The 14,120-nt window shown below is 46.4% G+C and overlaps 1 protein-coding gene across 1 annotated transcript; it reads left to right on the top strand.

Moving 5' to 3' along the window:
- The first annotated feature begins 4,613 nt into the window (after positions 1-4,613).
- Positions 4,614-5,454, top strand: LOC119290934 (putative E3 ubiquitin-protein ligase SINA-like 6). The gene is made up of 2 exons (XM_037569616.1): positions 4,614-4,676; positions 4,759-5,454. Exons 1-2 carry the CDS (start codon positions 4,614-4,616, stop codon positions 5,452-5,454), a joined length of 759 nt encoding a protein of 252 aa, XP_037425513.1.
- Positions 5,455-14,120: the final 8,666 nt, after the last annotated feature.

The raw sequence follows: 14,120 nt of genomic DNA, 5'->3' as shown, positions 1-14,120 counted from the left end.
CAGTTCACCTTTCTAGGTATTTCAGTTTTAGGCTTGCATTATTTCTAGAGGCCCAAAGATTCAGTTCACCTTTCTAGGTATTTAAGTTTCAGGCTTGCATTATTTCTAGAGGCCCAAAGATTCAGTTCACCTTTCTAGGTATTTCAGTTTTAGGCTTGCATTATTTCTAGAGGCCCAAAGATTCAGTTCACCTTTCTAGGTATTTTATTTACAGGCTTGCATTTTTTCTAGAGGCCCAAAGATTAAGTTCCCAGTCGGCGGCAAGCGGCCCTGCTACCCATGCTGGTGTCGACCTCAACTCGCAAGGGCCGGCGTTGGAGGGGTTCCCGGGGCTTGGGCTCTACAGAGCCTTCCTCCAGAGCGACGATGGCGAGCTCCTCCCTCGGTGTGTGAGGGGCTCCGGGCTCCCTCCCTATTGTGAACGACTTCCGTGATGAGTTAGCTCATTCTTTGTTTCATGAAGTGTTTTTTTTATTTTGTGAAGCTTGATTGACGACTTGTATGTTTAAGTGGGATATCTCATTTGTATGGACAAAGTAAAAATTATCATGTTTTGCATGCTTGATTTGTATAGATGGTTCGTTTATGTCAATTGTGAGTGGGAGGAGGCCACAGAAGAGCCAGCCACACCAAGAGGGTGCTTGGATCCAAGGGACTTATTTTAGTCTGACTAAAAATAGGGCCCAAAGTAGTCAAATGATTGAGATAGAGCATTTATTGTCAATCTAACCCTGCCATCCATACACCTCTTTGGTTTAGAGTTAGTTCAGGGTTAGAATCTAACTCTAACCTCTAACTGAGTTAGAGTTCTCCTTGTCTCGGTTCATCGCCATCATACTTTCCCCATTCCTATGTTTTCAGTATCCTGCGAATCAAAGAGGCCCTTTTTTCGGGAAAAATCAAAGAGGCCCTTAGACTGGTTTAGGTCCGGTCATTTTTTATAAACGTGTTATGTCCAAAATTTAATGAACGTGCTCCGGTTTCCACGAAAATAATCTGGTTTCTTGTAGTAATTCATTGATTTATTTATTCTTCTATGGGGGGTTTGCATGTAATTTGTGAGGTCTGAAATGTAAAGTACCCCGATATATGCTCCGAGTCGTGCATGCACTATGACCCAGATGCTCTATGTCCCACATGTCGGCGAATGGGAGCACATAGAAATAGCCTAGGAGTACATATAGGAGGATAAATGCATAAAAAAATATGTACTGTGAAGAGTAGCCGCGATTCGAAAAGGAGACCTAAAGTGATGACAGCTATAGGTTGCGCGCACCCAACTAGTGGTACTAGACATACGACTAATTTTTCCCTCAAAAAAAGGGGCACGAGTGCTCAGTACTCCTATTCTATAAACACAAGTCCCATCTGACAACAGCGTCAGTGCTATAGCTAGCTCTCCTCCCTCATTTCTCTCTTCTAATTCTAAACTCGTCCGACGCCCGGTGGGTGGGGTGGGTTTGCTCAACTGCGGCCCCACCTCACAGTGAAAACGTTACGACTGGAATAAAAAATGCCATATACTCCCTCCGTTCATAAATATAAGCCTTTTTAGATGCTAGTTCAAATGGAATACAGCATATAGATGTATGAAGACATAGTTAGACTGTAGATTCACTCATTTTGCTCCGTATGTAGTAGTCACTTGCTGGAATCTTTAGAAAGACTTATATTTGGGAACGGAGGGAGTACTATACTAATAAAACATTAAGGCCACGAGGCGATGCAGTGCTGGTTACAGGTGGCAAGAAGAAGTGATGCATCCATCGACGAACGTCCACCTCCTCGACTCAGGGCGCTGGCCCACCGAACGGCGCCTAAGTAGCAACGGCTTTCGTGGCCAGGTCGACGTGCTTCTGAACAATGGCATCCAAAGATTCCAGCCGCTAGAAGAAGGCCAACGTCTTTCTGTCCTCGCTTGCCTTGTAGTGGACTATGTAGACGATTTCCTCGTAGACGTGGATGTGCAGGTCAACGGTTTCTTGCATGGCGAGGCCTTGCACGGCGAGCGCGGCCTCGAGGTGCACATTCTTCGTCGTGACCTCCGGCACCTGCAGGGCCACCAGGGCTTGAAAGAGTTCGTCACCATGTAGGCTAATGAGGGTGGCAGGCAATGAGGAGCCTGGGCGCGTGGGCTGGAGCAATACGACAAGGTCGTCCGTGCGCTTCTTGACGGCGGTGAACTTGCGGATGGAGTTGGCCATCATGTCGTCCATGCGAGAGGCGAAGCCGGCGTCGGCGAGGGCTACGATGCCTGTAGTCGCCAGCACCGTCTGGAAACGCTACGCGGTGCGGGGCCACAGGCCGGCGCCTTGGATGATTTAGCACAGCCGACTGCCGCTCGCGTCCATCGCCCCCATAGGTGCTTGTGGCTTCTGGTCACTTGGTCTTGGATTGGAGTGAGCAGTGTTGCGCAGAGACTTGGGAGTAGATGGATTGGAGTGGTGGGGCGCCTTTATTATATGAGAGTCCAAACTCTGTTGCATCCACATCATGCTGGCTCTAGTCTGCTTCTCCAATTAATTCCCTCTGCATGTAATTGAGGATGCATCATTGACCGTTCAACGTCTCGGGAACCGCTACCCTCTTCCTCCTTGGCATTCAAGCACCTATGGACCCGTCGATGACGAGGTGCCTATGGCGACTTCGTAAATTTCAATATGATAGTGCCGTGCGTGTGTGCGTTCATATGGGTGAGTGTATGCGCGTGTATATGAGCGCTTGCGTCTGTACTGTGTCAAAAAAACAACGTAAATGCGTGTCAAAAAGAGACTAGTCAGTATACTCAATATTGTGCACCTCGGAGAGGAAAACGATAGAACTAGTACGTATTTATTTATGGTGCAGATTCACTCATTTTGCTCCATATGTACTCCGTCTCGGTGTAGTCTAGTCACTTGTTGAAATCTCTAGAAGGGCAAATACTCCTTTCTGGTTTACAGGGCTATACTAGCAAGTAGTTGTACGTACTAGTACAATAGTGGGCTCACATAGCAATTTTGTCTCATGCAAGAGCCGGGCTATATGCGTGCTCCAATGTTCGCAACTACAACTTTCGGTTTGCGCTTGGCTCTTCGCCTCTTCGAGAAGACGAACAATGATGTTACTACTACTGCTTCTGCAGTGTCGAATCCACTGATGCATGTCCGTCCACCACGAGCGGGACGGATAGCTTGTTGTAGAAGTACTACTAAGCAAAAGCCTGTCCTCGTTTGCGAGCAACAGCGCGCATGGGCGAGGGAGAAGGTGGTAGTAAAATCAAGCTTCTCCTCATTCTACGAGTTAACGCGACACATCATAGCACTGGCCCCACATGCTTGCCTCTAAACTTGGCTGAAAGACCCGCAGTGTACAATATATTTGCTGCAACCTCTAACATTTACCCACCACAAATTAAAATATATATGGCCGTATGCATCGTTCTGATGCAGAGGCCGGGGAGTCCCCCCTTTTCGAAAAAATAAATAAATTAAAATATATATTCCTGTCTTGACCAGATGAGCGTGCAAACTACAATCACCAAGGTGACAGGTAGGGCCAGAAGACTATTTTAATTTTTTTGAAAAAACTTCGAGACGGCCACATAGCATGGAGCCGACCCCAACGATTTTAAGCTTACAGGCATGGTACACGCTATCTAGACTACTCTACACATGAAACTGCCACACGAGCGTTCGGGCTGTGCTTGGCTCTTCGCCTCTTCGGGAAGTCGAACAATGATGGTGTACTACTGCACTGGAGGAGTACTATAGTACACTTCTGGCCATCTGACACCGATTGAATTGCTGCATGTCCACCGCGTGTGGGAGGGAGAGCGTGTAGCGAAAGCTTCTCCTAGTCTTGCCAGCCACCACGCTCATGGGTGAGGGAGGGATGCTCCTGTCTTTGCGTGTATGACAGGTGGGCCCGACAGGTGTGTGGCCAACCTGTCATACAGCCAAAGGCAGGTGCAGTTACGTCCGCGAGGGAGAGGATAATCAAACTTCTCGTTGATGTACGAGTTGATGCGACACATCAAAGCACTGCACTCGATATATTTAAATAATTTAGGGTTACCGATGCATTAATTACAACACATGCATGCATGCCGTGACTCTCCTTTTGATACTTGCATGTGTTGATTTAATGCTCCTTGAAGTAGTACTCCCTCCGATTCCTTTTGCTTTGCGTATAACTTTTTCTTGTTTTTCTCAGATTAGTCTGCGCGTCCGCGTTGGTTTCCATTTGTGCCCCCGCTCGATTAGTTCTGCCCCCATTAATCGCGCCAGTTTCCAAAGCAGAAAATGGCTACAGGCAAACGCGTGCAGCGCCGGATGCGGCTTGACCGCCTGGGGAAGCCAACTCAAGCGAAAAGGAAGGAGGACCAGCCAACCATTAGATGCGCATTTACTGTCGATATTTATGCAGCTTACTCATGCGCAGGGGCAAATTTGTCCAGAAAACTCAAACTACTGCCTTCCTTGGTATGCAGGAGGACAGTTATGCGCAGAGTATAAAATATGTGATGGTAAAGCTTTGTAATGCCCCGGCCCAAGTGAGAGATGGTTGTGCACGAGGAGGGCGAGATCATGCAGACGGAACAGGAACTGAAGAGGGAGCTCACTAAGGTCTCGATGGACCTCACCGTGCTCCACTGCCCCTTGTGCCTCCACCCCTTGACGCCTCCAGTGTATGAGGTTCGAATACACCTCGTCCATTCGGCTGATTGAGCAAGGTGTAGGTTTCTTGATTGATGTGCTCTTCGATTGATTTCTGCAGTGCAAGGGAGGGCACCTGGCCTGCGCAGACTGCCGCGTCGAGCGCCCCGGGAACCAGCGGCAGTGCCAGAAGTGCGAGCGCGGTGGTGGCTTCGACGTGCGGAACATGGCAGTGGACGCCGTCATTTCGTCGCTAAGGGTGGAGTGCTCACACGAAGGCTGTGGGCTCTACATAACTTACCACAAGCTCGCCGATCACCAGAGCATGTGTCCGCTCGCGCCCTGCATATGCCCCGTGCCCGTCTGCGGCTACGAAGGCCCGCCGCCGGCGTTCTACCACCACATCAGCAACGCGCATCCCATGCCCGTGCACAGGATCCAGTACGGCAAGGTGCTCCAGCTGCAAGTGCCACTGTCGGAGCCACGGATCTTGCTGTTCGCGGAGGAGGACCGCCGCGTGTTTTTCTTGGTTGGCGGCGTGCTCAACATCGGCGCGCCTATCACCGTGTCGGTCGTCTGCATCAGAGCGGGGGCATCCCCACTGCCGCACTATTGGGCCAGGCTGTGGGCGAACGGCCCGCCGGGGGAGCCCAAAGGCACGACCGACGCTGTCGAGGTGGAAATGGAGGTGACAAGCAGCAAGGATCCCAGCGACATCGACGTGCAGGAGCTGACCTTCTTGACAGTTCCGCCCAAGCTGATGGCCGGGGCTAAGCTTGTGTCCCTCCACATTCAGATTGACAAGCTCACGTCCTAAATGTTTCGACAGTGCCTTCTGTTTATCTTAGTAATATGCTAATATAGGGATTACCTTGGTCTACTTTAGCATAAGAAATGGTGGGTTTTGGTGGCGATGCAGCAATTACTTCGACATCAGATCAGTAATTTCCAACAGTTGAACGGATATTTTGTGTCTGTTGGATATAAAGTTCCTTTGGGTAAGAAGTATTACTTGTCATCAAAATGGATAAAAGGAGATGTATGTAGACGTATTTTAGTTCTAGATACGTCCCTTTTTATCCATTTTGATGACAAGCACTCCCTCCGTTCCACAATACATGCCTTCCATTTGTCAAAATATAGATGTATCTAGACATGTTTTAGTATATAGGTACATCCATGATAGACCCAATCAGATGGTTGAGAACACTACAATTCGTAGCTACAGATGCCTGTGTGACTCCCAGATGCAGAGGCCGGGGGTCATCATCCTCCTTTTCGAGAAAAAACAGACGCGTGTGTGAGAGGACGAGTGCATGCGTGCACCTCTTCTCTTCCTGTATAACGTACTACTAAATTTTGAGCTTGCGTCTCATCACATTCCAAAATACTCCACGCTATATTGCAGACCTGTTCACACCGATCACAACCTAAATGGTTTCCCACTTAGGAGCATATTAGTACCACGCTATATTGAATTCCAAACCTGTTCACACCGATCACAACCTAAACAGTTTCCCACTTAGGAGCGTATTAGTACTCGGTTATAAATACTAGTATGCCAAGATGGCTGCACATTCCTCCTCAACTCCTCATCCACAAAAACAAACAAGTCATTCAGCATCCTTCCTTGCGTCTGCCATGGCCAGCGTGAGTTCTGGGTCGAGAGATTGCCACCAGGGAGAGGTGAGCATGGAAGCCGAAGCACGAGAGATGTCCCACCTTGCTGCGAGAGCAGCCGACATGTCCCGCCGCGCGGAAGTAGCAGCACAGAGGTCCCGCCATGCCGCTGAAGCAGCACGGAGGTCCCGCCGCGCCGTCGATGCAGCAGACTAGTCCGGCCACGCCGCGGAAGTAGCAAAGATGTCCCGCCGTGCCATGAATGCAGCAAAGATGTCCCGCCACGCATCGGCGGCCTGGGAAAATTTCTCGCGGGCAGGCGACGACTGTTACAGGCGCATGCATGCGATCGTCCATAGCTAGATGGATCAGATCTCCGTCTTGGCGAGGTTGTAGGACGACGTGAAAGCCTCATTTGAATAGGCTACCGGTGTCATCCGGCAACTAAGGGAGGGCAATGAGAGGCTCCGAGCCGAGCGCGACCTGCTGAGGGAGAAGATCGTCTGAAGTGCAGACCAGCAGGAGGAGACCAGTGCCTTGTTGAAGAGGACCGGCGTCATTGTCAAGAAACTTATGGACGAGAATGACATGCTCCGCAACAAGCGCCAAAGGCTGGTGGAGGAATCTGTGGATGTTCTCAAGCAGCATCTTGAGGACACGAGAGAACTCATCGCCGCTCGCCACGGAGACTAGTTCCCGCGGCCTGCAGCAATGCATCAAGAAAGTAGAGATCAACGAGCCGGATCCTTGTCTTCCTTCTTCTTTTACCCTTGTGTATTTCGGGTGTAGCCGCATGTGGCTTTTTTAATTATCTTTCTAATTATGTAAGACAATTAATCATCCTTATCTTTCTATGGAATATCAATGTTGCGAGGCTGGAATGAAGAAAACTCTTGTTGTGGCGACCCTGGCGTTGCTGTTCTTCTAGTTGCTGTTGGGCTTCCTTCAGTTTCCTGGTTGCTTTTGATGTAATAATCGATTTAGGATGTGGATTGTGTTGTTGGTTGTGAAATGTTGGGTTCTAGCGCAGATGTTTGGCCTTTGTTGGCCTCTTGGGATGTTGCGATTTCAATCTGGTACTCCCTCCGTCTCATAACGTAAGACGTTTTTTGACACTATACTAGTGTCAAAAAGTGTCTTATATTATGGGACGGAGGGAGTAGCTTTTAGTCCTTTGTGTTAGGCTGGAGTTGTGCTGAACTTCTTGTGAATTGTGGTGGTTTTCAGTAATGAAAATCGGAAGGGGCAAGCCCTTCTTTGATAAAAAAAATCGTCCTTATATATTCATCAGTCTTGCTATAAGTCGCAGTAGATGCTATATAGGTCCGTCGGATCTTACATCAAGATCCGTGCTTTCAGATTTTCTTTTTTCTCTCTTAAATCTCAATCGAGTGAGACATAGCCACGCCATTAAACAGAGGCTCGGGCGCCATTAATGGAGACCTTGGGAGAGAGGTGGACGACAGATGGAGGTCAAAGGGCTCTCCTCCCGATAAGCATGCGCAGGGGTCTGATCGCACGCCTCTCGTACTCAAATAGCTACCCTGCACGGCGCCTCCTAGCTAATAAAAAATGGGGACGCGTGGCGGCACGTAAATGGTACTAGTAAGTAGAATGCCCACGGTTTCAATAATACTTGTGTTTCCGATTGTAACGTGACAACACTTGTTCCAAAATGACTTTGTTGATTGATATTGTGTGCGCCTTCGCAAATCGGACTGCAAATTTACCATAGCATGTTGATGCCATGTCATGGCACCAAGCCAACTTTCATTATTTTCATGCATGTTTTGGATTTATAGGAATTAAAAAACTAAGTTTCTCAATGTTTCCAACCCAGCCACGACGCCCAGAATTTTGAATTTCATACCCATTTCTTGCATGAAACCTAGAAAGTTACCCGAGGACACACATGTGATTTTTCAACCAACTTTGGTGCACTAGAACATGTTCTTGTATTTCAAATTTGAATTATGCACACAAAGGTGACACGTTCCCTCCCAGAACCACGAGCCTTCTTGAGAGAAGCTCCGATTTGCAAGAAGCTTATACCAAAATTTGTTCCTATTCGGCCAATTTTTTTACCACGGCATGGTACTACCATGACATGACACCGTGCCAAGTTTCATGATTTTAAAACCAAGTTTCTCAATGTTCTCGACCGAGCCACGATGCCCAGATGTTTGAATCTTATTCTCATTTTTTGCATGGGAGTAGAAATTCACCCGAGGACACAAATGTGATTTTTAAACCAACTTTGTGCAGGGAGCATGTGCTTGGAGTTCAAATCTGAATTATGCACATTAAATGACCAAAAACTCAATAAATGCATAAATAAGGCCAAACGAAGCCGAAATAATTCCAAAATTTAATAGGGCACTCATGTAGTTCTATGTTGCCTTTATAAATAAACTCAAGGGGGACAACATATATCGTTTCGCACTCAAAGGTGACACGTTCCCTCTCAGAACCACGAGCCTTCTTGAGAGAAGCTTCGGTTTGCAAGAAGCTTATACCAAAATCTGTTCCTATTCAGCCATTTTTTATACCACAACATGGTAGTACCATGACATGACATCCATGCCAAGTTTCATGATTTTTAGACGTGTTTTGGATTTACAAGAATTTTAAAACCAAGTTTCTCAATGTTCTCGGCCGAGCCACGATGCCCAGATGTTTTAATTTTATTCTCATTTCTTGCATGGGACCTAGAAATTCACCCGAGGACACAAAATGTGATTTTTCAACCAACTTTGGTGCACGAGAGCATGTGCTTGTAGTTCAAATTTTACTTATGCACATTAAATGACCAAAGGTGACACGTTCCCTCTTAGAACCACGAGCTTCCAAATCGGCCCAATTTTTTACCACAACATGTTAGTGCCATGACATGACACCATGCCAAGTTTCATGATTTCCAGCCGAGTTTTGGATTTACATGAATTTAAAATCTAAGTTTCTCGATGTTCTCGGCATTCCATGGGACCTAGAAATTCAACCAAGGACACACATGTGATTTTCAACCCACTTTGGTGCACCGAAGCATGTGCATGCAATTCATATTTAGATTTTGCACATTAAAAGTCCAGAAACTCAATTATTGTATAAAAAGGCCAAATGAACCCGAAATAATTCCAAAATTTAACAGGGCACTCATATAGTTCTATGTTGCCTCTGTAAATAAAATCAGGGGGAGGCAGCGTATATCGTTTCACACACAAAGGTGACACATCCCCTCTCGGAACCACAAGGCTTGTTGAGAGAATCTCCAGTTTTGCAAGAGGCTTATACCAAAACTTGTCCCAATTCAGCCAAAAATTATACGTATGAAAACAGGGTTTAGATTATCCCGAACATCTCGCTACCTAGACCAATAATGTACTATGATTTGAATTCAACATAAAATGGATACAGATATTTGAATTGGAGAGTGTATGGTGCATGTAGTTCATGGTGAAATATGATTACTGCTATATGCATGTCTTTTTGTTATCAAGATAATATTTAAATTATTGTATAACTTGACAACAATCGTATTCAAATAAGGAAAATTGATTCAAATTTAGTCCATATGGTAGACGACAGTATATATGTTCACATGGTGGAGTAAAATGTTCATATATGATGGAAGATCAAAATGTACGACTACATCAATTATAAACCGCAAGGTCACCTAATGATATATTCGGATTCAACATAACGTGGATTCAAAAATTGAAATTCGAGATCATGGCATCTGTAATCATATAAAAAGGGACATTACTCTTTCTTTGGTGGGAATTGATTTGTTTTTTGTTGTTGTTGAGGGAAGTGCGAATCGATTTGGTACTGTGCAGGGTAATCTTGTTCTCCCGATTTTTTTACATTTTTCTTGTAGTTTTTTCAATGGCATCTATAGCAATATAGTAAAAGGGGACATGACTCTCTTGTGTCTTGTATGATTTTTTTTACACGTTAAGTTTGTTCTGCCGAACAAGGAATCCGCACCTTGTTATCCCGAAATTTTCAAGCTCGAGTATCTTTTGTCTCACCTGCTTTGAAACTCCTGCTTCTTCAACCCGCGCCGCGCCTTGTTATCCCGAAATTTGGACGCGGGCGAGAACTCCCTCCTCATCTGAAATCGCTCCTGCGGCCTAGACACGTGAAATCCCCCTTCTACCCCTTAGCCGGAAATGAAGCTCCACGTCGCGGTGTCAAAACCGGTGGGGGTATGCTGGTAACTTACCCTACATTTCGGACAAGCGCGTCCCTAAGCTTCGCTCCCCCTCCCCCTTCGCGCCCCTCCCCCCATTCGTACACCGAGGCCGCCAAAACCCGCGAAACCCCACGCTCCTCCGTCAGCTTCCCGACCGCCGCCCAGCTGGAGACTCTTCCTCGACTACGTCGTCCACCGCAACAGCTCGTCGTCCCTCATCCACCACACCAGATGAGGATCGGTTGTCGATCTCGTCGTCCCGCCGGATCAGCCGCCCCATCCTCCACCTCCAAGGAGTTGCCCCGATGTTCGCCTCATCTATCGCGCCACCTCAATCCCCATAGTGTCGTCTTGACCTGCCCCACCGGAACCGCAGCACCCTCACCAATTCCTTCGATGAAACTGAGGCCAACTCGACGCCACCAAGGAGGTTCTGCGCTCACCGCTGCATTTTATCTTTTATTCGATCTCACGGGGCTGCCGGTGCTCGATACCGAGCAGACATGGCGTCTCCATCAACGGTGCCGTCGCCGGCCACATCATCCATGGTGTCTCTCCCCCATGTCGTTGCTTCCGCGGCGGCGACTTCCACAATGGCACTAGCTGCAGCTGCTCCGGATCTCGCTCGCATTGCGGCTTTGTTCTTGCTGTCGGTCGCGCTGCTGCACTGCTCCTGCTTTCGTTCATGCTGCTGCTCTGCTCTTGCTCTCGCTTGCGCTACTGCTGCTGCATGACCTCTGACAGCTACAGGAGTTGCTGCTTTAGCACTCGCTCACGGTGCTACTGCACGACTTGCTCTCTGCTAGTGCGTTCCCTGCTCGAGCATCTGCTGATTTAGATCACTGCTTCTCTGCTACTAGTGCTCGAACGCCCTAAACATCTATTGCAATGCTCTATTACTAGTTCAATCAGTTTCAATAGTAAAATTCAGTTTCGACTGTGAAGTTCATTTTCTTCAGTTAAGTTCAGAGTGAAAAGTACTTATAGCATCTGTCGGAGCGGCCGTGGTGCGGCTGATGCGTTTTACATCTAGCACTTTTTGGTGATGTATTTTACATCATCTATTGCAGATGATATTAGGGTCCCACTTCAGATTAAAGTTGTCTGTCTTGTCATGCTTCAGCCTCGTCGCCGTACACCTTAGCGGAGCTGCTCCAACGACGGAACCGTCCATCACAGCGGAGTAGTACCCTCGGCGCCGTTTCCAGAGGCCTCGGATCTTCTTCCCCGCCTCCGACAGTCACACCAGCATCATCACCATCCTCCACGTCCAACCCAATGATGCTGAGGTCCACAAGGCTATGACAAAGAGGTTGTACACTCGTCGCATCACTTTGTTTCTCCATTCCTCTGTTCTTCCAATTCATGTGAGCCAAACACCCAGGTTGATTGAAATCCTATGTTTCCAAATGCTCTGTTTTGCACGTGCATTCCTATCCTATTCCTGTGTTTTTCCTGTCCCTGTGTTTATAGAATCCTCCAATTCTAAGGAGCCCTTACAGATTTACTACATTTTCAGATTGGCATCAAAGGAAACTCTATGTGTTATGTCCTGCTCCTGCCATGCCGTCATCCACCCCACCTGAGGTGCACCATAGACAGAAGCGTTCACTGCAGCAGAGATCCCCCTGCAGACTTTCTTTCGCCGCCTCAGATCATCTTCCCTGTTGCCGGCAGCCACACCAACTGCATTACCATCATCGACTGAGCAGATGAGCCTGAGGACTACACAGTTCCGGAAGAGAGGTCCCAGTCTTTCGTGTTTGCTTACGTTATACATCGGTTATTATTACCTGCTACTTTATCGTTCAATCTTGAGTTTTGAATTGCCCATGGGTCTCATATTGAGCCAGCAACGAATAGTATCTGTCTACTATCTGGTTCATCTGGGGTCTTCTATGTGGTTCATGTTGGGTGGGCAACAAACAATAGATGATCAATTGTCTATCTTTTTGAACTGAAGCTATAATCTAGCTGCAACCATTAGTTTTGGATCCATCCACTCGTTTGCTACCATCAGTCTTGATTTTTGCATGCACCCCTTAGGCCTTACAAAATCTAACTATTTTTTTATTATGCATGTCAGATATTGTACACAATCGTACTGAACATGTAGAGAAAAAGAGAAGACCGTTGCGTGCGAATATAATGTCATGCAGACGCTGCTCCATGGTGGGCGAAGTGCCCGCCCCTCCCCCCTCTCCTGCATTTCCAGATTGTATTCCAGAGGAAGATAACTGTTCAGATGGAGATTCAGAAGGAGCCGACCATGCATGTTTACCACCTGAGGTGTTTGGTCTAACCTGGCATGCTGATGTTGGTCATATCATGCATATGGCGCCTTGCATTGCTTACATTATACATCTTATATGTCATCAGCTTAGTTTAGATTTGCTTTGTGTGAATGCCACCTGTTTGGTTTCTATATCATACTCCCACCATTCCTAAATATTTGCCTTTTTAGAGATTTCAACAAGTGACTACATACAGAACAAAATGAGTGAATCTACACTCTAAAATATGTCTATATACATCCGTATGTGGTAGTCCATTTGAAATCTCTAAAAATACAAATATTTAGGAACAGAAGGAGTATATGGGAATTATGCAATGCCATCTTCTTTAGCCAGGCATCATATACATGAATCATGCAATGCCATCCTGTTTAGCCAGTCATCGTATATGTGAATTGTATCGTGCCATATTTTTTTCCATAATGTATTCCATTTGTCAACAATGTTTATACATTCATCTACTCTTCCTGTGCATCAGCCATTTGAGTCGTTCATGTGAAAATCTGGAGTGAAAACAAGGTCTCCTGAGCAGTCAGTGCTACCTGTCGATGCAGATTTCTTGCTGGTTACAGATAGCTCCTCAGAGGAGGATTCAGAGAGAGATGACCAGTCGTATCCCCCCACCGAGGTGCATGCTCTAACTTAGCTGGGTTATATTGCTCATATCATGCATATGGTGTCTTGCATTGCCATGCCATCTGCTTAGATTAGACATGCTTTGTGTGAATGCCTCCTGTTTGCTTTCTATATCAGATATGTGAATTATGCAATGCCATGTTTTTCAGCCAGTTATCATATATGTGAATTATGCACCGCCATGGAGCCAGGCATCATATATGTGAATTATCTCATGCCATCTTTTTTTTCATTACGTATTCCATTTGTCGACAATCTGTGTATATTGAACTACTCTTCATGTGTATCAGCTATTTGAGCCGGTTATGGAAAAATCTGGAGTAAAAACAAGGTCTTCAGAGCAGGCAATGGTACCTGTTGAAGCATATATCTCGATGGTTACAGGGAGCTCCTCAAAGGAGGATTCAGAGACAGATGACCAGTCCTATATCCCACCTGAGATGTATGCTCTAAGTTGCAATGTTTATATTTCTCATATGATGCATATGGTGTCTTGCATTGCTTAGTTTAGACATCATATGCACAATATTGAATTCTATCTGCTTAGTTTAGAGATCATACATGCGAGTGCCAGCTGCTTAGTATATGAATCAATTATGTCAATTATATCATGCCATCCTGTATACTTAGACAACATGTATGTGTTATTTCATCCCAACCTATTTTAGAAAGACATATAGTTTTGTCATGTCATCCTGTTTAGGTACTCATCATATGTTGAATTATACCATTATATCT

The sequence above is a fragment of the Triticum dicoccoides genome, chromosome 4B (genome assembly GCF_002162155.2).
Source record: "Triticum dicoccoides isolate Atlit2015 ecotype Zavitan chromosome 4B, WEW_v2.0, whole genome shotgun sequence".
Classification (NCBI taxonomy): Eukaryota; Viridiplantae; Streptophyta; class Magnoliopsida; order Poales; family Poaceae; genus Triticum; species Triticum dicoccoides.
The sequence above is the reverse complement of the archived record's forward strand: the minus strand, read 5'-3'. Positions and strand labels throughout refer to the sequence as shown.

Coding starts and splice junctions, on each gene's coding strand:
- LOC119290934 (XM_037569616.1), top strand. CDS start 4,614: ATGGACCTCACCGTGCTCCACTGCCCCTTGTGCCTCCACCCCTTGACG. Junction 4,677..4,758: donor TGACGCCTCCAGTGTATGAG/GTTCGAATACAC, acceptor TGATTTCTGCAG/TGCAAGGGAGGGCACCTGGC.